General features: G+C 41.0%; 1 protein-coding gene across 1 annotated transcript in view; it reads right to left on the bottom strand.

Annotated features, from left to right (window-relative positions):
- Window positions 1-7,984: 7,984 nt before the first annotated feature.
- Window positions 7,985-26,314, bottom strand: part of Ppm1h (protein phosphatase, Mg2+/Mn2+ dependent 1H) — a gene marked incomplete at its 5' end in the record, with an annotated part of 171,135 nt that continues 152,805 nt past the window's right edge. The window contains one exon of the mRNA XM_010644822.2: window positions 7,985-13,646. Within this exon, the coding sequence (XP_010643124.1) occupies window positions 13,499-13,646 (148 nt within the window). The remainder of the gene's footprint in view (window positions 13,647-26,314) is intronic.

The following is a 26,314-nucleotide window of genomic DNA, read 5'->3' on the forward strand; positions in this document are numbered from 1 at the left end:
AAAGGAAATTTAGACACACAGAGACACAAACATATACATCACAACCAGGCTGTGCGGTACAAAGAGAAAAAAGTGAGAAGGAAGCCATCTGTAAGGTAGTACAAGACCTCAGGAGAAACCAAACCTGTTCTCAGCGTGACCTAGGATTTCTAGGATCCAGAAATGTGAGAAATAAGTTTCTGTTGTTTAAATACCCAATCTGTGGTATGTTGTTATGGCAGACCTAGAAGACTAATGCGGGCACTAAGGAAGCCAGCCTGGAACATTCCTGAAGCTGTTTTTCCTCCTCACTTATTTGGAAACTCTCCCCTGGATGGTGTGGATAGTGTTCACCTGGCATAGCTTTTTTTTTTTTTTTTACTATGTGCCAGGTGATCTAGGTGATCTAGTGTTTTTAAGAAACTTACCACCCAGTGAAATATTTCTGTGAATAGAGATTTCCTATCCTCCTTGATTTTCAGTTTTGTCCTGTGGTGATAGTGTTCCCCTGGCATAGCTTTTTTTTTTTTTTTTACTATGTGCCAGGTGATCTAGGTGATCTAGTGTTTTTAAGAAACTTACCACCCAGTGAAATATTTCTGTGAATAGAGATTTCCTATCCTCCTTGATTTTCAGTTTTGTCCTATTTAGGCTTTCCAAATAAAATAGAGGATTTTTAAAAATTTGCAGTTCTGGAGATAGAACCCAGGACCTTCACACTGAGGTACTTCTTTAGTCCTTTAAAAAAATTTTGAGACTGGGTCTTGATAAGCTGCCTAGGGTAGGCTCGAACTTATGGTCCTCCTGCCTCAGCCTCCTGGAGTGCTGGGATTATAGGCAGGAGCCAATATATCCAGCTAGGACTCTAATTTAAATGTGAATTTCAGATAAATAGCAAATAACTTTTTAGTGTAAATATGGCCCAACTGTTGCATCCCACATGGGATACTGAAAAAGTCTTTATCTGAAATTTAATAGGATGATGTATCCTTTATATTTTGCTTGCTAAACCTGCCAACAACAGTTCAGTGGTGTGTCCTTAGTAGCTTAGTCAGTCTCACATTGGAGTCACCTGGAGAACACTCAAGAAAGTACTGACAGCTGGGTCCCTCCCTGAGGGACTCTGATGAACTGGTCTGAGGTCTGACTGGGTCAACAGGATCTTTTTTAAGAGTCCCAGGTAACATTAATGTACAGCAAGGGTCTCCAGCAAAGGACAAGGATTAGCTAATTAAATGCCCTTGGCCATTATGTTGAACTTAGCCTCCTTTAGCTAACATGTTTTGGGGTTTGGTTCTGCTGAAACAACATCTTTTCACTCTTCTTGATGTTGAGCCCAGAGGCAAAGGTCAAGTAGATCATCAAAAAATGCCTTATTAGTCTGTGGAGTGGTCATGTTACTTCAAGTGAACTGAGCCTATAAAGAGAGATGTGAAGAGCTGCACTATTGATACCACTGCAGCAATGACCCTTCATCCTGACACTTCAGCTTTTGTAATAAATAGCACAGCTAGGTATGCTAGGAAAAGGCTTACCTTATACCATCATTTTTATTATAGGCCAGTACTCAAAAATGTGGGGTCTGTTTTAAGCACACTTTTAGTTCAAGAGGATTTGAACATAATTTTGTTCATCTTCCAGACTGTAGATATCTGTCCTTCTTAAACACTGGGCAGCATGAGTGGAGCACTAAAGCTTACCTATTCCTCAGCTGTTATTGAAAAATTCTTAGAAACTCCAGCTACTAAGGCTAATAACCCTGGGACTGCACACCATTTATTTTGCTTGGGTAAAGAAAAGCCTTACCACGGCGTTTACTATGCAACTGCCATCATACACGTTCATAGCCAGCTATGAGTCAAAACTAGAGTGGAGCCAGGCATGTTACTAGGTTTATCAAGACTCAGCTACTCAAGAGGCCGAGGCCAAAGGATTAAGTAAGGTCAGGAGTTTGAGGCCACCCAGGGCAACACAGCAAGGCTCCATACCAAAAATCAAAACAACCACAACATACCTCACCTCCCCAGAGAGAGGAACAGGTTGCTTGTGACAGAAACACCTGATAGAGAAAATGATGTTGAACTTGACCGGTTAGGATGGCTTAAGACAAAGTTCAGCCATAGCGACTGTAGGTGAAAGAAAAAAATGCCAGCCAAATAAAGCTGCATATATTGGAGATTTGAGGACTATTGCTTATTACTGAATGACAAGTTTCAGAAAACCAGTGTTGTAAAAGGCAGTTGAGTACCGTGTATAAGATTTATATTTTGCTTAGCTTTTTGTCCTTGGGTAGCTTCTTAACATACATGAACTTTGATTTTTTCATCCGGAGAGGTGCTTCTGAAACAGTGGCATAAAGATCTCTGAAAATCCACTCCTTCAAATAAGCAATAAGAATACTGGCAAAATGACCAGCCTATCTTATTCAGCACTCTGGAAATTAGCCAAAGGATTGCAACAATCTGAGGAATGTTTATTCAAGAAATATGAAGCCAGGTGCAGTAATGCAGGCCAGTAATCCCAGCACTTAAGAGGCTGAGGCAGGATTGTGAGTTTGAGCCCAGCTTGGGCAATTCCACAATTTAGCAACACTCTGTGTCTCAACATAACAAAAAATTTTAAAAAGCTGAAGGTGTAGCTCAGTTCAAGGCCCTAGGTTCCATTCCTAGTTTGATTTAAAAAAAAAACAAGGTGAATTTCACTATGAAGAGGGAAATCTATGGCATTTTAACTTGCAAAACTTTTTACTCCTCTGTAGATCTGTAGCAGCCTTAAACATCAATGGTCTCATCACAATGATAGCCCTGAAAATCAGCAGGCAAGCATTCAGGGGGGCAGCATAGGTCTGTAGCTCTCCTAAAAGCCCTGTGCCCAGAGCTGTCACTATTTTACCTATCTGGGAGCTCCCTTAAAAGTCCCATTCTCAGGACCTGTCTTTACTTGGCCTGCTGTGTTCACAGCAAGGTATTAGCAATAATTGGTGAGGATTGTTTTGTATCACAGCTGTCTGAGGCAGTGACCTTAGTTGAGGCTAATAAGAGATCGACCAAAAAACACTGAAAAAGGGAAAAGTGGTCAAAGAGATGTTTATAAGGGGCTTTGGAAAATACCAACATAAAACTAGAAGTCTAGAAATCTTTGAGAATGTGCAGGCCAGTTTGTTTTGCCAAAAAGGTCCTAATTTTCTATCTTTGGTTGATTGCAAGGCTGTGCAAGAGCAAGAAGTGAAGGCTAAGCCAGAGCTGTAAACTGCTCACCAGTGCAGTTCAAGAAGTTGAATGAATTCTATGTAGAATAAATCAAAGAGATCCATACCTCAACATGTCATGGTCACGCTTACAAGCAGTAAAAGTGACACATCACTTCTAAACAACTCTTTTTTGTTTTTGATACCGAGGGATCAAACTTGGGCCCTTACACTCGCAAGGCAGGTGGCAGAACCAAAGAGCTAAATCTCTGGCCCATAAGCAACTCTTAATTAAGATTAACTTCCCTCAGAAATGACAGAGGCCAGAAGGTGGAACCATGATATACTGAAAATACTGAAAGAAAAAAAAAAATCCACCACCTGTAAATTCTATCTCCAGTGAAAAGCTGAAAAAAGAGAAAATAATACATTCCCAGACAAACAACTGAGAGAATTTGTCTCCAGTAGACCTGTTTTCCAAGAAATACTAAAGGAAGCCCTTCAGGTTGACGTAGATGATAACTGAACACCAGTAAAGATAAATACACAGAAAATATAAAAGACTCTATAAATGTGTTTTTGTTTGTAACTCCTTTCTTCTCCCATATAATTTAAAAGACAACTGCATAAAGTGATAATTATTCAACTGCTGATAGGCGTGCATTGTAGAGAGGTGCACTTTGTATGACAAATACTAACAAAGGAGAAAGAAGAGAATGAAAGTATATATTGGATCACAGTTTTTAAAAAAATATACTTTTTGAAATTAACTGTTAATTCAAACTAGATTGTTTTAATACTCTGAGGCAACTACTATGAAAATAAACACTACAGAATAACGGAACAAAACAATACACTAGGAATTATACACAAGAAGTTAGTAGTGGAAGAATGAAGGAATAAAAAGAACAGAAAACAAATACAAAAATAGTAAGCCTAAGTCCTTGTGTAGCCAGTGCTGGAGCCTGAATCCAGGGCCTCGCACATGCTGAGCAAGAGTTCTACCACTGAGCTATGCTCTTAGCCCTCAATGAGTCCTACTTCATCAGTCCTTACATTAAATTACATCAGTGATTACATTCTAATCAAAAGGCAGAGATTGGCAGAATGAATTAAAAGAGAACATGATCTAGTCTCTGTAAGGAACACATTAGGATTAACAATATAAAAAGGCCGGACAGAAAATGATGGGAGGATGTGCCATGAAAAAATTAAACAAGAGCAGGAATGGCTGTACAAATACGTGACAAAACAGCCTTTAGATGAAACTTACTGGAAACAAAGCAGGATAATTGTAACAATGAAAAACCAATTCACGAAGAATACATAATAATTATTAACACATATGCATTTAACAACAGAGCCTAAGTCCCAAAGTACAAAGCAAAATAGAGAACACATTAGTAACAACTGTAGATTTTAATAACCGCACCCACTTTCAGTCACGGATAGAACCACCAGGCAGAAAAGTAACAAGGAAACAGAAACACTGGACAGTCTGATTACCTAAACCTAACAGCAATGTATAGAACACCAACAACAGAGTACATTCTTCTCATGTGTGCACGAGACATTCTCCAGGCTAGATCATATGTTGGGTCACAAAACCTCAATAAACTTCAAATGTCTGAAATCAAATAAAGCATGTTCTCTAGTTACTATGCACTAAAATCATTTCCTCATCTGTGAAAGATAGTACTTTTTAACTGAGAAGGGGATAAAAGAATCCAGATTCCAAGCACCCAGCACAGGGCACAATAAATAATATGAACTAATTACTTGAATGTTTTTCTTTGCCTTGTAGCTAGAGTATGGCAAATGAAGAGTTAACTTACTTACTTCTTGATAATTCGAAAGAACAACAATTTAGAATTGGTGGCAGATTATATAACTGGTGTTATCTCGGTATTGAGAAAACACAGTATCCTAACCCCAATGTATCTACCACTAATACAGCTGAAAGCTGAATGATGGACTGTCTTAGCAATAAAAACTAGCTGTTTACAACTCAATAAAACAAGATAAATGACTACGGATCTACTTGGATTTTCTTTAGCAATAGGCTACTAGAGAGACTGCATGAATGTAAGTGACTTTCTTCATTTAGTCTGTATCAGAGAAGCAAAATCAGGCTACATTGTTATGAGTCAAATCTAGTCAAGGTGTAAAGCTCGACTTTATACCGCCTCGGTTCAGATTCTAGTTCTGACTGCGTATGCCTGATTTCAGTTGTTGTGACAGACTCCAAATGGCTCAAAAAGCCTAAAATATTTACTGTGAGGCCCTGTAGTTAAAAAGTCTGGTGACCCATAACCTAATAACTAAATAATCCTTGGGTGGGCCTGGCAGATGATATTCCAGGAAAGACACAGGAAAAACATACAGTTGCCCTTTTATTTCTAAGTTTGTATTGCTTTCAACATGACCAATCTTGTTGCATCTATAAATTCTACCAGCCCTCCTCCTTTAATTGCTTTGGAGCAATGCCAAGACATACATCATATTTCATCTTTAAGTCTCTTTGCAGTGTAGTTTAAGACAAGTAATACTAAGGACAGCACTTATCTTTTTTTGTAAGTATAAGAATAGCCATGCTGTTAATTTTCCTTTTAATTCTACTATGCAACTTGTAGATTGACCTCTGCATTGTTTAAGGCTTTTACAAATGGGAAATTTTATTTTTCCCCTACAATAAGGACAATGGAAAATTCAGTTCTTCAGGAGTTCTTCCCACCTTTTTTTTTTTTTTTTTTTTTAACTGACCATTAGGGAAGCAATAGCTAATATAGAATTGCTAAAACTTCCTCTGGCAGATTTGCTGATTCTTTAGTTAAAATTAGAGATATTTGCTCATTAAAGATGCTGCTTTAGGACTGTTTTAAAGGATGAGAGGTAGCTTGGTTTGGGACATTTTGCTGCTACAGCTTCACTTCTCTCCCATTCTCATGTCCACTGTTCTCCCATCTCACTCCACAGCCTTCTAAATGAGCACATCTGCTTTTTCTTTATAGTGACTACACTTGCAAATGTTAAATTTTAAAAAGATCAAAGCAAAAGCTCTGATTTGCATGCCCCTTTAAAGGAATTGCTCTCCTCTGGGGCCTGAAGCCCTGTCCCTCAGCCCCTTGGTCCAGCAAAGTGATGAGATCTGGCTGGTAGAAAACAATCTATGCCCACTCTGTCCCCACCTTGTACACAGTCACACTACCTCTTGTTGGTGGCCTAATTGGAATCAATAAAGCAAAAGAGGTTATCTGGTTGGAAAATCTTGTCAGAAGTAAAAGACATGAGACTGAAAATGTATGGAGATATATTGAGCAAGCAGCAGTCTTTTCAAGGTTTTAATGATACAAAAGGCAATTAAAAAGGCAGACTATTTTCTAGGATACATAACTCACTCTTTAGACTGTCATTTAGTTAAAGGAAAATGGTAACAAGTTTGAAATATTCTGCAGATAGGGATTTTTAAGAGATGAAGAAGTTTAATGATGAGATTTTAAAAAACACATATATACATTCATAAATAATTTAAAAATTATTTTTTTTCCTAACACTCTCAAGAAACTCAAGTTTGAGAACCAAAGAACCACTTGACCATCCCAAAGGTCATAAATAGTACAACATAGGCTTGTCTTGTCATACACAAGGAGTTAAGAACCTTTTTTTTTTTTTTTTGGTACCAGGGATCGCACTTGGGTCCTTGGGCTTGGCTTGCAAAGCAGGCGGCAGAACCACTGATCTAAATCCCCAGCCTAGAACCTTTGTTTTCTGCTGTGCTCAAGAGCCCCACGAGGGTCCTTTTTTTCCTAGCTTACTAATGATCGATACAAGTTGCATGAAGAAGCAAAAGAACACATGGAGAATTCTTGTTAAGACTCTAGCATGGGTTATCAGTCAAGTCTGCATTGCGGGTATAAACTGGTTCCCAAGCTCCTGTACCAGGGTCTACGTGGAAGATTATCTCCAAGGTCACAGTGTATTTTGTTGACACCCTTTCTCTCTCTTCTCTTTCCTTCCTTTTTCTCTTTCCTTTTCTATCTCACTCTAGAGATTGAAATTGGGGCCTCACGCATGTGATGCAAGCTACACCTCGAGCACTCCGTAATTTACATTTTTAATCATTTTATCCCAAGTCTCCCACAGTCAGGATCTCCATACCTTATTTCAATTTATATTGCTGTTTTAAGTTGTCCAGAATGTAGTGGCTTAAAAAAAAAACTCATCATATTTGTTCATGGTTCTATGGTGCAGGAGTTTCAGCAGGGCTCAGTGGGGATGGCTCTTCTCTGCCCTGCAATATCTGTGGCCTCAGCCGGAATGATCTGGACAAGGGAAAGTTGATTGGGCCTATTTTTTTCCATGGTTATCACCTGGTGACTCAGCTGGGGGGGCTTGAGACTGGAGATGTCCGCTTCTAACGTTTGAGCACTTTAGCTCTCCCACTGGGCCTTTTCATCACTCAGTAATCAAGTCTGACATTTATAGGGAGGCATACTCTTGGCTTCCAACAGTGAAAGCATGTGCTATGATACTTTGAGGGATCTCAACTTGTAAGTCTTAAAATGTCACTTCAGAGTTCCATCAATCAAAGCAAGACACAAGCCAGACCAGAGTCAAGGGGTGAGGAAATAAATCTGACTTCTCTGTGGGGACAAGAACTTGCGATCAGACACTGGAGGCATTATTGGTGGCCATTTTTGGAAAAAGATCACCACTCTTTCAAAAGCTAACTGGATAAAGTAAGTACGACTCCTGAGAGGATGTCAGAAGACTCTTCCAACTTCCACAGAGATATCCTTCAGGTCCAGGACCTGAGACTAACCCTTTCCATTGGTTTCTATTACTGAGCAGAGGATGAGGAAGAATCAGAAGCATTAAGGTACAGATGAAAGTGAAAGAGCTTGGGAAGCCTGGCAGTAAAATCATTCTAGCATGACTGTCTTTTATTGTTCTAAGTTTCAGATAAACTGTAATATACATTTAGCTTTTTTTTGCAAATTAATACAGTGGTCCTCCTTTATTTGTAGTTTTCTCTTTCATCATTTCAGTTACCTGTGGTTAACTGCAGCCCAAAAATATTAAGTGAAAAATTCCAAGAATAAACAATTCATAACCTTTATTAACTTGTTAAAATTGCTCAATGTTATTAGTCATTGTGAGTAATCTTACTGTACTTGGTCTATAAATCAAAAACTTTATCATAAGTATGTACAGAAAAAAACATAGCAATTGTTTCAGTACTGTCTACGTTTTTAGCCACTAGGAGTCTAGGAAAATATTTCCCACTGATAAGGGAGAATGCTTGTACTTTTATCATTTCTAAAAACATTTTGTTGACATCTTCTAGATTACTTTTAACTTATGGGATTCTACAGCAAAGCAGAATTAGCATTGTTTGATGCCTCACCCCAAGTGTTAGGGTAACTTGTCTCTATAAGACAGTACATTTTACCAATACTTTGTAAGAATTTAAAGTGCTCAAGTGATTAGGGAAGTCTTGATTTGTACTGCCTCCAGCAAGATTAGACACTTGCCTTCTTACTTAATAATCCCTCTTAGGAGTAATTCTTTTCTCTGAATTGTTGGTGTGTTTATACATGCTGTATGCATGGTAGTTCTGCTACAGACATAGTTGACATGTCTTGGCCCTCACTGGTACTCTGTGAAGGCTTACAGTACTGGCAACCAACCCTTCCTCTTTTTCATTCTGAGTCAGCATTTATAGATGATAACCTCACACTAATTCAGGATGCTCCCGTACCATTCCATCACACAATATGAAGAAATTTCACGGTGGATTCAAATAAGAGATCCAAAAGTTTTGCTAAAGATGTCCTATGTACATATATATAGTATTTTATTTTAAAATGTCATTGAACATATACAGTTCTTTAGCTTTTCCCAGGGGACATTGCACCTAAATTTTAAAACACACAAAATAGATCCCCTTTACTAAACAGTTTTCATTTTTGGGTTACAAAAGTCAACGTTTCACAATCACAAAGCATAAAGGTACATGGTTCTGAAACCATTTTCAGGCAGATTGCTCTTAATTCACTGTAGGCAGGGTAGTTTTGGAAACGCAGACCATAACATATGTATTCCTTACAAACGATCTTCACCATGGGCCTCCTCGAGTCTCCAAAGATACAAAGAAGTCTGGAGGCAAAATAGGAGTGAAAAGAATCTAAGGACTCCCCAAACAAACATAAAGTACTCATAGGTGATCACAAAAGTAGAGGACACAAGGCTCTCCTTCAGGTACATCACAGTGGAAACAACAACACATGTACAACCTTATTTGGTCAATGTCTACCTGGTTGCTACATGAACAAAACTTTATCTAAGACACACAGAAAAAATGAAAGCTATTTACACAAATGATACTGTGGATCAGAAAGAGCAGTCTTTCCCAAACTGACACATCTGCTGAAGAGCCATGGGGCTCACATCAGAAACGAGTCAGGGTACTCACGTAGTGTCCTTTGAAAATCCCAGTGTATATATATTGGTGAATGCCATGCAAAACCCAAGTTTTCGGAGAGGTGGGCTGTGCTGTGCAGGCTGCTCCACTTCTCCACTCTTGTATGTCATCAAAATCCAAGTTCTTAACGTAAGACTCTGTTTTACTCTTTGCTTAAATCTGGTAACTTTTAGGGTCAGTCTGGTTTGCATAGACAATGAATCTCACTGCTTTCTCCATTTGCTCCAGAAGCACTAACCTACTTAAATGAAAATCCTATCAAAGCTTAACATATTCTGAAAAAGGTGGATCTCTTAAGGAAAAGTTAGATCCTCAAACTGGTGGAAAGAAAACCACTACTGTGGCCTTACGGTTATGGTGGATAAGCAGATGAGGAAGGAGGTAGGAACGGAGACAAGGAAAGGGACAGCAAGAGGAGGATCCGACTGATAAAGATAAGGGAGACTTTCCCCAAGTGATTCCACACTGGTGTTTCTGGTACACTGAAAACCTTGTCCAAATGGCTAACATGTGGGTCTAAATCTGGGTCCTGGGACTCATTCTTGCCCACCAATACCTACTTATGGCTGTAATTCCTCCCTCAAGATAAATAAATACTGACAGAAGAGAGTGAGAGACTGTGGGCACCGCTGACTTCACAGAGGTAAGTTGCTAGGAATTTTAAAAATGAACACTCCAGACTCTGCAAAGCTGAATACTGTTGAAAAGAATGGAAGTTCTCACTTTTTAAGCTCCCATTAGATTGGTAAGTGCTTAGCCTAGACACATTCTCAACTCTTTTTTCCTGCCTCGGAAGCAGGAGTTTCTGCCATAGCAGAACTCCCTCCACCTGACTGCTGGCACCGCCCTGACTCCTGATGTTACAAGATGAAGTTTTGGTGGGGTTGTCTGGCAAGATGCTGTAGAGGATGGCCGGACTGTGAGTTCACACTCTAAGGAAGAGTGTTGCCAACTAGTTCAAAGACCAGGGATCAGCCTAGCAAAGAGATTTTGAGCTGAAAGAGCCTTTCAATAAAGGTAACCCCCAGGACAACCATAAAGACCAAGCTAGGAAATCAAACACTTTCAATTACACAAGACTTCCTCTGAGGCTATCAGGACAAGCAGATTTGGGTATAAGTCAGATACACAAGATTTCAGAACCACATATAAATACGTTCTGCAGAATTCTGAGTGAGCTTTTTGACCTTTCCAAGAATGCTCCAATGGCTAAGCTGTTACATAGATGGTTACTATTGTGGGATGGGTAACTTGGGCCCTGGGTGAAAAATAAGGCCAAGTGGAATAAGCTCAATTCACAGAGCAATATCAGTGCTGGGTAGCCCTGCCATGGGCATTAACAAATTACTTTTTCAGCTTTTGATTTATACACCTCACTTATAGTCTTTCTTCTATCCCCCAAATACAAACATGGCTTTAGATTGCTATTATAATCTTTCTATCCAAGAATACTTAAGAAAAGAATTCCTAGCTACCTTTGTTACTAAAACCAGCAGGACTAAATGCTCAAGGTTTTAGGATTATTTAAATGAGAGGTTTCCAGAGTTTTTCCTGAGACATGCCTTGGCAGTAAAGGAAATGGTGAACTGAATAGAAAGTTGTCAGGACATCTGCATTGAAATTCTGACTCTGAGAACTTATGAAAGACTGGAGAAGATCAAGGTAGGGCCCAGAGAGAGGTCCAGTATAGCAGAAAATAAGGGCAAGGAGGAAGAGGAAGAGAAGAAAGAAGAAGTAAAAGAGAAAGAAAGAGGGAGGAGAAGAAAAAGAGGGCAGCAATGGGAAGGATCCCAAAGAAGGCAGCACGGGGTCCTCATGAAAGACTTTTTCAAGTTTCCAATTTCTATGTGACTTTAAGAATCAGTGCAGGAGCAGAAGGGGGACCACACTGTTGTATGGTGCCTGAGAGTGTTCCCATGGCATCATATTCTGCCAGGGAAGAAAATGATTTACCACAGACCACTGCTAAGAGAGATGTTTGGGGGTAGCTAAAGTTTCCTGAAGAAGTGGGGAATGCTGTCTGATGAAAAGGGCTCCCGACAAGGTAAAAGCCCATTTCTTCTCAGGCAACATGTTGGCAAACACCTGATGGAGAAAGTTCCCATAGTATTTTACCTGCCAGACAGGGCATTGATTCAACACTGTGCAACAAGTTCATTCCTGAGCAGGAAGGTTCCAGATCTGTCCTACAAAAATACCTACAACTCCAGGGAAGTAGGTGACTTACTACCTGGAGGAAAGGTTCCTATCCTCTCCTCTGGGATAGGAATTTAAACAAACACAAGAGCTAGAATTGACTGTCCAGCACTTTTGTGGAGTCACACAAATGACCTCCATCTTTATTGGGTTGGGAGAGTGTTGGAATTACACAAAATGGTGATGATACCCCATAAGGCCTATAAAGACAGAAGTATGCATTTAAATGCTCTACAAGGTCCTCCAGTACACAGGAGCAATCTCCCAGGAGATGAAAGAGATTTTGACTTGGCATTCCTTCCTCCTGGCACAGAAATAGTGGGTGTTCATGGTGGTGGGGTGTCTGCTACTGTTGTGCGGGTGAGGCAAACAGAGGTGGATCCCCTGTGGGAACAAGGGTCTCCATTTTTAGGGAGCTACAGCATGACTTTCTGGAAAAGGAGCAGGGAGGATAGCATGAGAAGGACTCAACTTCAAATTCACTTTTATTCAAGTGCCGTCCTGAGTGGGCCTTTCTCAAAGATGATGGAAAGAGATTTTCTATGGCTCACAGAACTCTGATAGACATACTTTGCTTGGAGTGAGCTGGAGGACAGTCATAATCCAAGAAACCTGAATCTGAAACTGTCCTAAAATGAGGTATGACAAACTCACTGATACAAGAGCTTCCTAACCTGTTCCATTAAACACTGCTTTATACTGATCCCCATGACACAGCAGGCGAGAGAAGCCAACCATTCCAGAAATGAAAATCCAGATTCTCTCAGTGAGACCTCAAGCTGCCCAAGGAGACTGCTCAAGATAACAGAGGAGCTAGTGGTCCAAAGGAACAACCCTATTTTCAAGAAAACACATGGATTTGGTGAGAAAATGCAACTCAGGAACATATGTTACACAACAAAGACACAGTGTCATGCAGGGCACTGCTCCAGATGGCTGCCTGGGTGGTGCGGGCCACAGGATATGTGGACAACCCAGCCTGGGCTGGACTTTAACACAGAAATTCCTCAGCAAGGAGTTGGAAAGTCCCAGTCCTATTCCCTGTGAGGGAAACAAGAAAGATTTCAGGAATGTTGGAAAGAAAAAAAATCCCAGCCTTCCCCTACCATCACCACAAAATAAAGAGAAACAGAAGGAAAGAGGTGGGGGAAGGAAGGGCAAGACAGCAATCCCTGAAATAAATCTCGAGCTTCCTAGAAGGTAGGTTCTTATACTTTGAGGTGTGACTCCCCCAACTTTCCAATGCAGCACTTTGCACCTGGAGAGAAGGTGGCAGCGTGACAGGCTGAGGGGTCTTCTTCCATCTAAAAATGGTTGTCCCAGCTACTCTACGTAAAATACATACGATGGATGTGCTCTCAGATGGGCACCTGCTGCCCAGGAGGCCTATAAAGGAAACCAATGGAGATACAACACTCTGTAACAGGCTCCCTGCTTTGCTCTTGTTGAGTGCCCAGACCTGTTACTAAAGAAGAAATGGAAACCTAAGGGTCACCTTGAAGCACAGCCAGAAGCTTTTTGGCAGCAAACTCCCCATCGGGCTGGGAAGAAACTGCGTCACCTGAACTCAGACGGGCACCTCCCAGTTCTGCTCTGCCCAGAGGCATCCCTGTTTTCTTCCCCCTCCATCCTCCCAGTCCCCCGGGTCATTTTCATGACAGTTTGTTTCCATGTATTAAAGGAATGACATATACAGAAATGTCGTCTCCTGAGCCCAGCCGGTCATTCGATATCCGCCATCCCCTGTCCTTCAGGACACCGCGGGCACGCATCACCAGGTCCTGAGCTGCTAGAGTGTACCTGTACAGGGAGACAGGAAGGAGACAGTCAGTACAGTGTCAGACAGAGGCCGAGGTCAGGAGAGGCTGGGAAGGAAGAGGTATCACTATCACTTGGTTCTCAGATACCTTTAAAGGAAAAAAAAGTCAAGGTCATCTTTTCCCAAATGTGTGACCTAAGATGTGGGATTATTTTTCAGGTTGTAGATGGTTAAGTCACTAACTAAACAACAACAACAAAAAGTTATTCCTCTGCTGCACCCCCCGCCCCCAGGAGTGAAGCCTGGGGTTAGCGTTTTGATATCATGCTGAGGAGAGTCTCTTTTTGTTACCAGTGCATCTTTTTGTCCTCTTTATTATTTTTAGTATATCTTACCAAAGACCTACTGACTCAGAGTTTTTCCATGGCAAACAGTATCTAGCTAAAGAAGCACATAAGAATGAGAACTACTGTTTACAAGGTATTTTCAGGGCTACATTCCTTTTATAACAAAGGATAGCCATTTTCCACGGAGAGTAGGGATACAGCTCTTTTTGAAATAAATGTTTTAAACAGAGGAGTTGAGTTGAAGACAAATAATAGTTTATGTGAAATATAGCAAGAATATGAAGTTTTGTTTTGTGAATGACTTATAATCATTAAGGTGGATGAGCTATTCCACTGATCCTTATTAATGCCTTGGTTTCCTCTAATCAATGTAAAATAAATGAATCTGAAAATAAGATTGCTCATTGAGATTTAAACTAAAAGCTGAAGAAAAATATTAACATTTAGAGAAAGTCTAATGTAGGAGGTAGCTTGGGGGGTATAGGCCTTGGCACAAAACATATAAAGAAACAGCGGCAGATATCTATCCAAATACTGACCAGGGTAGGGAGATTCTTAGTTGATAGACTTCTAAGAAATTCAGTTCCACTGGCGGGGCTATATTTGGTGTGGGATGGGCCACTCTCTCAGCTATGTCAGTAAACATATGAATGAATCACCTTTATTCTGATTTCCCACTCACCAATAACCTCCTGATTATGATCTGCTTCCTTGTGGAGGCTTGCTTTACAGGGAAAGAGTAAGGCAGCCATTTGACTTTAAGAATATTATTTGTATGTCTCTGTAAATGTCAACTGTCATCTTGGTTTACAGATCAATCTTGTGAGCTTGGTTAAGGTGAGCCCAGGTCTTGCAAATGAATCTATACTTTGTATCTTGATTAAATCAGGTTCTGAACCTGAAAAGCTAAGAGCCAGATTCTGGTTAATCATCAAGAAAATAAACACTCCCTATACGGCCTCTTGGAAGGCAGCCTGTGTCTCTTACAAGGGACCACCCCGATACTGCTAGTGACTTTTCCCCACGTGGAGTCTCAGCCTTCTCTTCAGAAGCCTCTCTGCTTCTCCTGATAAAATCTTTAAAAAATTTACAGATGCTCAAGTTAAGAGACTTGCTTTTTTAAAAAAGAGTGGTGGAAAATGACCTCAGGATTATGAGAGTTCTAAGTTGTAGAGTCTTTGAGAATCAAGTTTACTCATACAGCCTAGGCAGCAGGCAGAAGTACAGCAAATACTACAGAGGAGAGGACAATGTACCCAACACAAATCTAAGTCCTACTAGAGGACTGGGTAGAAGAGACATCTTTTTTTAAAAATCTGTATTGAGGCATTTATTGGCTTTGAGGCAGAAATTTCTCAGTTGCACTTGAGCGATTGATATAACCAGTCATTCCCAACTGTTGTTGTTGGGGGGAAGTTGTTTACTATCCTGGTGATTTTTCAGCATCAGAAACCTGGATGAGTCAATGAGTTGATTCATGGACGGAACATGCCTTAATCCAGCTCATGAGCTGACTGGATGTAGAAAATTACAGCTAGCTATGTAAAACATGGCTGATGATGACAAAAGTCAAAAAAGCAGATGCAGAACTTCTAACACAGGAGTCTGTTTATTGTGGGGTCAGATAACCTCCATGGGTCCTGCAGTCATGGAGAAATGGCTGAGGGATCAAAACAAGGTGAGATGATAATATCTCATGGGATGTATTCAAGTCATGAAGAAAAATATCACTCAGTGAAAGGCAAGAAACCACTGTGATATTGCTATTGCTAGTAACTGCATGTGTTTTGAAAATGGTCAAAATTTTGCTTTGCTATTTTAAAAAGCAGCGTTGGGTCACCTAGTGAAGACAGTTACCCAGGAAACTCATTTTCCTGAGGGTTCTATGTTATTAAGTTTTTATCCATAAATATGGTTGTTACAGCCAGGTGTGGTGGCACATATCTGTAATCCCAGTGCTCCAGGAAACTGAGGCAGGAGGGTCACAGGTTCAAGCTCAGACTGGGCAATTTAGCAGGATACTGTTTCAAAAAACAAAAGGCTGGGGATACAGCTCAGTGTGAAGGACCTAGCTTCAATCCCCAGTACTCCAGCCCCCAAAGTTTGTAAATTGCTTATTCTAAGATAACTTTCTCTCCTGAGATTACTTCCTCTCTTCATCCTTTCTGTCTTCCTTTAGGTGAACACCACCCTCTCCCCCACTGCCCCGAACCCGGGCACTGAGGATCTAACTCAGGACCTTGTGCTTGCCAGGCAGGTGTGCTTCCAGTGAGCTAAATCCCTAGCCCATTTAGGTGGACTTTGTGAGAAAGAAATCTACTCTTGAGTCCTTAATTTTTTTCTTCCTTGGTCTCTTTCCAATACCTTACTAATCTGTCCTTTTAGAGCTCAGTCCTAAGGCAGCTTCCCAATACTCATTCTGCCCAGCCTTCTTCCGACACAAATAACGTTGACCATTTCTTTATCCTTGAAATCTTCTTTCTTAAGCTGTTCTTTCTTTTTTGGGTGTCAATACCATTATATAGCCCAAGCCCTCCTCCTGTGTCTGTTTCCACAACATTGCACAAGTTCTCGCTGATGCTTACTTTCCTTTGTAGGCCCTAATTAAGATTTAGGAAGAACTCAATATATGTTCAGTTAATTTTACTTCCAAGGTGCGACTTTTCCATCCATCACCTTCAGTTAATGGTATTCTAGTCTCTGAAGCAAGAAATCATAGTCCCTTTCAATGCCACTTTTCAATGCCTGGTATTATTTAATTATAAAATCCACAAGGCAGAGTAGAATTTTTAAAGATTTATTTCATCATTAGCATATGGTTAATTAAAATAAAATCTGACCTTACTAAGATATATTTATTATAAAAATTGAAATATCTCAATTTACTGTTGGTATCTCAGTCTCACATACACCCTATTTTGTGCTTTCCATTTATTATTTTTTTGCTTTTTTTCCCTGTGGATCAAATCTAGGGCCTTATTCATTTAGACAAGTGCTTTATTATTGAACTACATCTTTAGCTATGGGGTTAATTAAAATAAAATCTGACCTTACTAAGATATATTTATTATAAAAATTGATATATCTCAATTTACTGTTGGTATCTCACGATCTCATAAAAACACACTTTTTTTTTTTTTTTTTTTTTTTTTTTTTTTTTTTTTTTGTACTGGGGATAGAACTCAGGTCCTTGTGCTTGCAAGGCAGGCGGTGGAACCACTGCGCTAAATCCCAGGTCCAGGATGATAGCTTTCTAAAAATACTCTCCTCCACCAACAAATTTGGCAGTTATTTGGTATTATTTTATTTCTGTTATTTTAGCTGTTATGATTAAATTTTTAATGTATAAGTAAATATTTCCGAGTTCTTCCTAAAAATTAAAAAGATCTTGGATCTTTTGTCTTTCATGTTAATCCCTAATAGTTTGGTTTCAGCTTGCTTCTGTTAGTCATTATCATTTATAATCTAGACATGTAAATAAATGGATGTAATGGACTGAGGGTGTAGCTCATTGGTAGAGCACATGCCTAGTATATATGGACCCCAGCATTGCAAAAAACTAAACAAAGTTACCAACATATCTACCAACTTTTTTTTTAAGTCTACTCCTTGCTTCTAGATTTAATTTCCTTCTCTGGAAGTACATTTTTAGTAATTCTTTTAACGAAGGTCTGTGAGTTTTTGGACAATAAAAATTCTTATTTTTGTCTTTAATGTTAAATAATAACCTTATTAGGTTTGGAATTCTAGACTGAATATTGTTTTCTTTCACTATTTGGAGATATTATTCCACCTATTTGTGGTTTCTACTCTTACTGAAAAGAAATCTCTTTTATCTTTCTAAGTAAATATTCTCATTGGTGTCTTTTCAAATTTTTGTTGTTGATGGTACAAAGTTCCACTAAGATCTAACAATGAGGATTCCTTTTTATTTCTCATGGTTTAAACATTGGTTTTATTCCTTAAATGAAAACATGTAATTTTGGAAAATTCTCAGCCATGACCATTTTGAATCCTTTCTGTATTATGAGTTCCGCACCTAGTCATTTTTAATACTTTTTATTCTGAGACAAGGTTTCACTGAATTGCTAAGTGGGCTTGAGTTTGTGACCCTCCTGCCCCAGCCTCCCAGAGTGCTGGGAATGCAGGTGCGCTCTGCCATGACGAGCTTTCCTCTCTTTCTTTTTGGTATCAGGGATCAAACTCGGGACCTTGGGCTTTTCTGTTTTGTTTTGTTTTTTTTTAAAACATTCTACATAAATGCTTATTTGGCCTTTCCATTTCACCTTCTAGATTTCCCTTCTCTGTGATAATGCTCAATTTGCTAATCATTTCTTTAGTAGTTTACTATTCAATCCATTTTGTGAGTTACTTTATTTCAATGACAATGTTTCACTACTGTGAATTTCTCTTTAGTTCTTTTCCAAATCCATTTTATGATTCTATTTGTACCTGTTTGTCTTCTCTCAACCTGTTCTACTGCATCTAGATTTTCTCTGGGATTTTGGGGCAAGTCTCCCTTGTATCTAGTTAGTCTTTTCATGAATTTGAAGGCAAGACATAGGGGCTCTTTAGAAAGCAGTTATTTAATACGTGCCCTCATTGTCTACACAGACTTAAAAGTTGCCTTTCCTGAAAGACATGATAGGTTTTTGTAGTGCCAGAACAGGTTAACATTAATAGTTCTTTGGCTTAGGATCTCCATGAAATAGAAGTAACTTCAGGGTAACACTCAACTTTTCCTACAAAGATGACCTACCCAGCCATTTCCTCTGAATCCTCAGTTTTGTCAAGTGTCTACCCAAATTTAGGTACACAGATGCTTCAAGGAAGGACCCCACAAGCCGAGAGAGAGGTGTAGGGAGAGTCCCTGGAAACTCCTGGTGACACCCTGTCCTTAGAAGTGGGGATTCCTCACATTTCTTTATTTGGCCAGGCTTCTACGTGATACTCCAGCTTGCCCTGCGCTTCCCTAATGCACGCGGTACCCCTCCCCTGGCCAGGACAGCCCTGGTGCACAAGCTGCCTCTCTTTCCCTGGGCTTCCTCTGCCCGAGGGTCTCGACAGACGAAGGATGCTGATAAGACACTGTGCTTGATAGGTGAACTACTCAGGTGAGCTCTAGGATTGGGTTCGTGACTTGGCCTTCACAGTACAGGAAACATAGCACTAGAACAAGAGCCGACAAAGGTGCTCAGGGAAGATGAGGTCACTTGTAATAAGCTTTCCTTAAAAACTGACCAGCTCTACAAAACTCCAGGAATTTGCTCCAAGGCCGGCCTGGTGGCCAGCTCAGGGCTCATTAGCATCCACATTCAAGAGTCACCTTGCTCTAGGCATGAAATCATTCTCAAGTTTGCTTTCTACTAAGACTGGCAAAAGAACAAACTTTCTCTGGAGGGAAGAAGCTGCTTCTCCTCAGTTTCATTTTGTCTGCCTACATGGGAGAAAATGGGAAAACACCCCTTGCTTAATGTAGTAAAACAGGGAGACTGGTGATTTGGGTACTGAGGGTGAATACAGGGTGTGTGTGCGTGCTGTAGATGGAGGGCCAGAGGAAGAAAACTTGAGCCAAGACATGAAACACAAGTGTAAAACATACAGCAGCAAGAATAGGATGCAGCTGAAGGCGGGGTTGGGAAGTGGACTCTTTGATACACCAGCTGGGGGAGAGAGGCCAGCTGAGGGATCTGTGCTCCCGGAGACTGGGTATGGAGGGCTGCGGAGGCACTACTGCATGCCTCTCCCGCGTATGCACGGCCAGGACACATGGAGCAGGGTCAAGTGTCCCTCTCTCCTGAGAACAGTCTCCCTAGGAGGCAAGTTCTGAATTTCGAGAGCATTTTTTTCTGCTCTTCCTGAAGCTTTCAATACTGATCAGCAAAGCTCTGCTGAAAGAAAGGGCTGCCAGGGCAGGACTGTACTTGGCAAACTAAACAGGGCTGTGCTCAGACAGGAGGTGGCTGGCCAAGGACAGCAGGGGTGGCAAGAAAAACAAAAAGGAAGAGGAGGTGAAGAAGCCTGGGAAGCCCAAAGCTCTGTTCACAAACAGCCACACGAAAGTCAGGCAGGAGGAGACCCATAAATCCTTGCCTCTCTCCCCTGTTTTTACTTTTGCTGGGTCAGATCCTGGTTCTCTCACCCTTGCAGTGCCCATGACGTGGACTCACTAGGTGGGTGTGGCAGGCCTGGGTTCCAATCCTGGCTTCCCCACCACCCAAATGGGCGGCTCTGGAAAAATTCCTTAGCCTCTCTCATCTCCTCTCTTCTTATTTGTAAGTCTGGAATAATAACAGTGTAGACCGCAAAGGCTCCTGCAAGGGCTAAATGAGATTTTCACATAAAACATTCAGCATGGTGCTTGGCACACATGCTCAGAGGTCAGTAAATGGTAGCTATCATTTTCCTCATTAGACGTAAAAATGTTTCTCTCTTCCCTTCAAGTTTTTGCCTTAAGTCATCTACCTCTTACAGAGTCGGTTTCCCACAAGACCACATCTGAATCAGCACCAGAGTGTCAAGAGTAAGTCAATTTCAGGCCTCAGGCTCTAACCACCCTTATAATCGTTAACATCGCTGGTCGGGTGGGAACTTCTATTTGCCATTTGGATGGTACACACAGGATCTTATAAATAGGGAGGGTAGGTGGCAGGAACTGGGGAATTAATGGGTTCCAAATATTTGCATATAAAAGGCAGTCTCCATCTGCTGATACCCCCTCGGTAATACAATGTGATGGGAACAGGAGGAGGAATCCTCTTTGCATTCAGGGCAGGCCTCCGAGATTTAAGAGGCAGAAAAGCTCACTCTGGCTTTGGAACTTTGGCAGGGATCTACGGTGACAGAGTGGGCGTAGGGTGGGGTGCCTGGACGTGGCTTTTGTTGTGCTGGGGAAGGCACACATCACAGATCCACACCTTGGGAACCGAGCTCTGAAGCAGATGACTGCTCACATCAGCTCTGTCCCCAGCCTACCGCACAGGGGCTCCCTAAGGTAGAGGGCCCTGGAACACTGGAGCAAGACCAGAGAGTCGTCCCCAACCCCGTGGGACAGGGGAGAACAGCCCTCCAGACTCCATCCACTTTTCTGCATCCTGGCACTGGCTCCCTGGTTTCTTAGGTGGTATTTATTTCAGTTCAAGTCCCAAACAGCAAAATTTCAATATAAGGAGGCACAATATGCCACTGCCTTGTCAGTCCTCCCTGGCAAGCTCTTTGAAATGCTCTGCTGTGACCACACAGCTAAGTGACCACACAGCACTGCTCTGCCAGCCACATAAATAGCACTGGGGATGGAAAGCCCAGCCTGTTTGTGTGCTGTTCAGAGGCTGGGGCAGCCAAGATCTCAGGCGGACTTCCAAATTCCCACGGATCTGAATATGCTGAACAGTGCACAAGAAACAAAAATGCAAGATTTTATCTAATCTTCAAACACCAGATCAAACACTCACAAGTTTGTTCTTAAAACCTGCAAGGGATATGGTGGAGGGTGTGGGAGGAACTCTTCCTTTTTGCAATGGAGGCATAGTTTTTGAAAACCATATGGCGCTGCTAAGAAGTTAGGTTCAGCTAACTCACGGAAGGATTTCAAAAAAAGAACCTTTGTCTTCTGCCAAAATAAATTTCATGTTATCAGTGTCATACAAACTGGCATTGAATACCTGCATTAATGCCTGCTGTCCTTGTCAGTGGGGTTTTACCACTAACCTTCCACTGATTAACCTCTTCCTGCTTAATCCACACGGCTGACCACAGCTGAATCTGTGGAAGAGAAGATTTCTCAACGAAGAGGGAAGGTATTGTGGACCATGGGTGCTTACAGGCCTCAGTCTCCACTCAGAGACCCCTGACAGAGCTTTGGATGCAGCTCACTGGTGGTACAGCACATGTCTAGTGTGTGTGAGTTCCTGGGTTCCATTCTCAGCACACAAAGATACAAAAAGCCCCTTAGTGTCGTGGCAACGGGATAGAGGGTCATTAGGTCAGGTTTCTGCAAACAGCCTTTTGGAAACAAAGGACCGGGACAAAGCCTTGCCAAGTTTTGGAATATGAACTGATGCCACATTTTCATGTTTGGTTAATTGCTCTCTGGTCCCAGTTTCTCTTGGTTTTTCTTTGCCTCCCCCTTTCCCTTCTGTAACGTCAACAATTTATTCCTTTCTGACAAAATATCAAGAGTCGTTTTGAATGTTTACATACTCGCCTCCATTTTGAATGTTGTCCCAGGAACAACTCTGGTTAAAACTCTGGACCTAGAGAGGGGAAGTCAATCTCAGACATTTTGCCCCAGAAAACATCTTCTAGGCATTTCCAAATTGCACAGAATCTTTAGGTCACAAAAGAAAACGTTACTGGAATTACAGGGAACTAGACCCTCTGTGCAGCCCAATCCAATGACCTCTACCAACCTCACTCTCAAATGCTAGTGTGATGTATTTCTTATGAACAGTTCATTTCATGACCCCACAAAAGAGTCAAAGAACTGCCAGCTCTGCTACACTTCAGGGCAAACTCCAATAAAAAGAAAAGAAAGACAGAAAACCGACTGCACTTATACCCTGGCTTGTCTACAAAGCCTCCTTTTAATTTTCTGGTTCCTTTGTTGAAGTAGTTCAAATAGAGCAAAAGGACTTAATAAGATGCACTAGAGTGAAGGGGCTCACAGAGCTCACTGTACCCACCCTTCCCACCTGGGAGGAAGGTGTGTTCCTCAGCACTGGGCAAACACCTCGTTATGCTAATCATCTCTTCCCTCACAAGTACTTGGGGAGGGATTGGGAAGAAGCTATTTTAAATTTCTTGCAGGGAAGGATGTCACCAAGGGAAGGCAATGCTGGCATTTTGTTGAGAATGGCTGTCACTAGAATGCACAAGAAAAGAAAAAGAAGAAAGCCTATACATAGCATAAATAAACACCCAATAATCAAGAGACCCCAAACTCTTGCCTGTCACTAGTAGACTGTGCTCTGCCTCTGTCTAGATAAAACTGGGAAAACCTGGTAAGACTCAAAGTAAAGCAGACCCACGCGAAAACCTTGAAGGCAGAAATGTTTTGTTGTTCTGCCTTGCTTTGTTCTATTTCCTCTCCCTCAGACTTCCCACTCCGGGAAGTACAGCTTTTCTTTCTCATTTTGTATCAAACACCAGGCTGACCTCCTTTGATCAACCCCTCAAGCTTGGACCCAGCTCTGCTCCACATTCTCTGCCTCTGATTCCATAGACAAACCTGTAGCTCTGGGCTACATTTGCAGAGAAAAGAGCCCTCCAGTCAAGCAAGGGCTACCAGAGCCTCTGGGATTACAGGGGGCTTTCCATCCTTATGTTAGGACTTGGGCTAAAACCCATTAGGGCGACCTTCACTTTGTGTGACAATGTCTGAATGGCTCTCTGCTGGGAAAGCGCTAGGCTGCTGGGGTGAGCCCTCTGTGCCATGGGCCCAAAGAGACATGCTAAGGACAGGGTGTGAGTATGGTACCGTCCTGCCAAATGACACACACATGCCTGCAGACATGCCACATACACGAATGAAAACACTATTTTTACACAAGTCCTGAGGTGGAAACAAATTAAGTTTCTGATTTTCTAATATGGCTTAAATTGCTAAGCCACACATAAAGTGGGAAAACAATCCCCATATTGTTTGTCACCATCAGATTGGGCAGAACATTTCCTGATTATAGCTTATAATGAATTAATCACACAAATTCCATTTTATTACCACAGACTTTCTTTTATATACAGAATTTTCACATTCATTAATCTTGCTAATTCCTTAAGCCACATGATCTGGCCCTGTTGACCTCCCCTCCCCAGACTGACATCATGCAACTCCAGGGGCAAGTTTTGAGATCTCTGGCTCTAGGTTATACTCCTCCCTTTAAAATCACCCATATGGCAACTTTCTGCTGCTTCTACAACTCTTTCCAGACTTCAAACTCCTAAAGAAGGCAAAGATGAGGCCCGTTTACTTCAGATTCTTCTCCAGTATCTAGCAAGCCTTGGCTCCTAAAAAAGGTCCTTAACAGTATTTCCAAAGTGAATGAATCAAAATGGGAGTATTTGGCAAGGAAGAAAAATTTGACCCACGTGTTCTGTCCTGAGAGCTCAAAAATCAGAATTATTTTGATCTTTAGCCTGATAAGTCTCTTACCAATAAACTGCCCTTCCTGAACTTTTTATCAATCCATCCATCCATCCATCTATCTGATACAGGATTCTCAGGCTGCAGTCTGCCATTTTCACAGAAAGGCAAACTGAAAAATATTTTTTCATTCCTGCCCTGTTCGTTTCGGAGATCCTAGGAACCCTGCTCGTGAAGGCAACAGTGCTCACAGACTCCAGGAACTGGCACTGGCCTGGCATGCGCTGCCCAAAGGTTACCACTCCTTGGTATGCAGATTTGTTGCCATGGAGAGACACAGGCTGGTAGGCAAAACTAGGCGAGCTGGTAGAAATTTTTAAAGTGTTGAGTGTTTTTGAACTTATAACTGGCAGCTGGCTTTGCAATGCTTTATAAAAATAATCACAGTACAGAAAATCAACATGAAATTGTTGTTAACAAGTAGTATACATACCACAGATTAAAACTACAAATTTGAGAAGAGAAAGAACCATTAAGATTCAAGTAAAATAATCTTTAATTACAGTGCCATCAATCCCTCTGCACCTGAGCAAAATTACACCTAGTAATTCTAGGTGGAGAGAAACAGTTTAGCAGCATATTTTTTCCTGAAAGATCTGTTGTTACTGCTTTTGTGAAATATATGAAATCAAGAACAATATAAACACTTCTATTAGTGCTACTCTGTATCAGGCACTTCAGATAATGGTAACATGCAAGGTTAGTACTGGGGATCCTTTTTCCACACAGGAGGAAATACTGGCCCTGAGGAGTTAAGAAATTTTCCCAAGGTCATCAAAGCTAGAAGAAAAAGAGAAAACTTGAACTCAGGAAATCCGATGACACATTCTATGCCCCTAACCCCTGGACTACACTCCCTCTTATCTTTTACATACAAATGGATGTTTTATAACTTGCATACTTTAAAACTAACATGAGCTGGGTACCTATCATCTAGCTAAAGGAGCAGTAATGGTCTTAGAACCCAAGTGGGTCCTTCCTCTGGTACATAACCCCTGTCCCTGCTACCTCTCAAGATAAGCATGGACTTGAAATTTGTCCAGGTCCAGTTGTCATAGTTTAGTATCTATATCCCTAAATGATGTATGGTACGTAGTTTTCATTTCATGTAGACAGTTTCATAGTCTCATCATCTATTACTTTTTTTTTTTTTCAGATACTTCACTTTGTTTTTTTGTTTTTTTGGTACCGGGGATCAAACTTGGGAACTTGTGCTTGCGAGGCAGGCAGAAGAACCACTGAGCTAAATCCCCGGCCTGAGATACTGCACTTTTAATAGCACAGCTTTAGTTTGTTCTTTTTGGGGCCTGCATTCTATTTTTTGTTCTTCTTGTTATTTATCTTATGACTCGTTATGTAACTGGTTTTTGTAATAAAAACAATCCTTTGGATATCTTTGTGTATAACTGATGCAGGGTCTCAACTTCAGCAGCATCGCAGTCACTTGGATGGTTTGTAAACACACGGGTTGCTGATCCTACCACTGAAGTTTTGATTTGGTTGTTGTGCAGCTGGGGTATGGCATGCAGAATGAGAATTTCCATTTCTTTCTTTCTTTCTTTTTTTGTCCTGGGGATCGAACTTGGGACTTTGCACTTGTGAGCAGGCAGCAGAGAATTTCCATTTCTGCCAAGTTCCCAGGTGTTGCTGATGCCATGTGGACTGAGCACTCCACTTTTACCTATTCGAGGTTACAGAGCTCAGAGTGGAGCTGCTGGGGTATAGCACCTACATCTGTTCATCCCTACTGGGCATGCCTTGCTGCGTGAAGTGTTTCTAAAAATTCACACAGTCATCTGTAGTTTCTGAACATCCTTGTTATTATTACTGAATTTTAAAAATGTCAATCTAGTGCATAAACATATTTCAACAAGTTAAAAAATATTTCTCTTGATTATTGAGGCTGAGTATTTTTTTCCCTATATTTATTGGCCATTTCTCTTCTTTTACACAAGGGCTACCTGGTACCCTAATTGTTTCTTTACTGATTTGTTTTATCGATCACAAGAGTCCTTTATACAGAATGCTTATCTCTCTTCAGTTACACAAATTGCAAATATTTTCTCCAAGTTTATGGATTGCCATTTTAATGTCTTTATACTGTCCACTGAAGAACAAAAGTTTGAAATTACAATGTAGTCTAATTTATCAATCTAAAAAATTCTATTGTGTAGCTCAGCGGTGGCCTGCCTTGCAAGTGCAAAGAACTGAGTTCAATCCC

The sequence above is a fragment of the Fukomys damarensis genome, unplaced genomic scaffold (assembly GCF_012274545.1).
Source record: "Fukomys damarensis isolate Sample0158 unplaced genomic scaffold, DMR_v1.0_HiC HiC_scaffold_15, whole genome shotgun sequence".
NCBI lineage: Eukaryota > Metazoa > Chordata > Mammalia > Rodentia > Bathyergidae > Fukomys > Fukomys damarensis.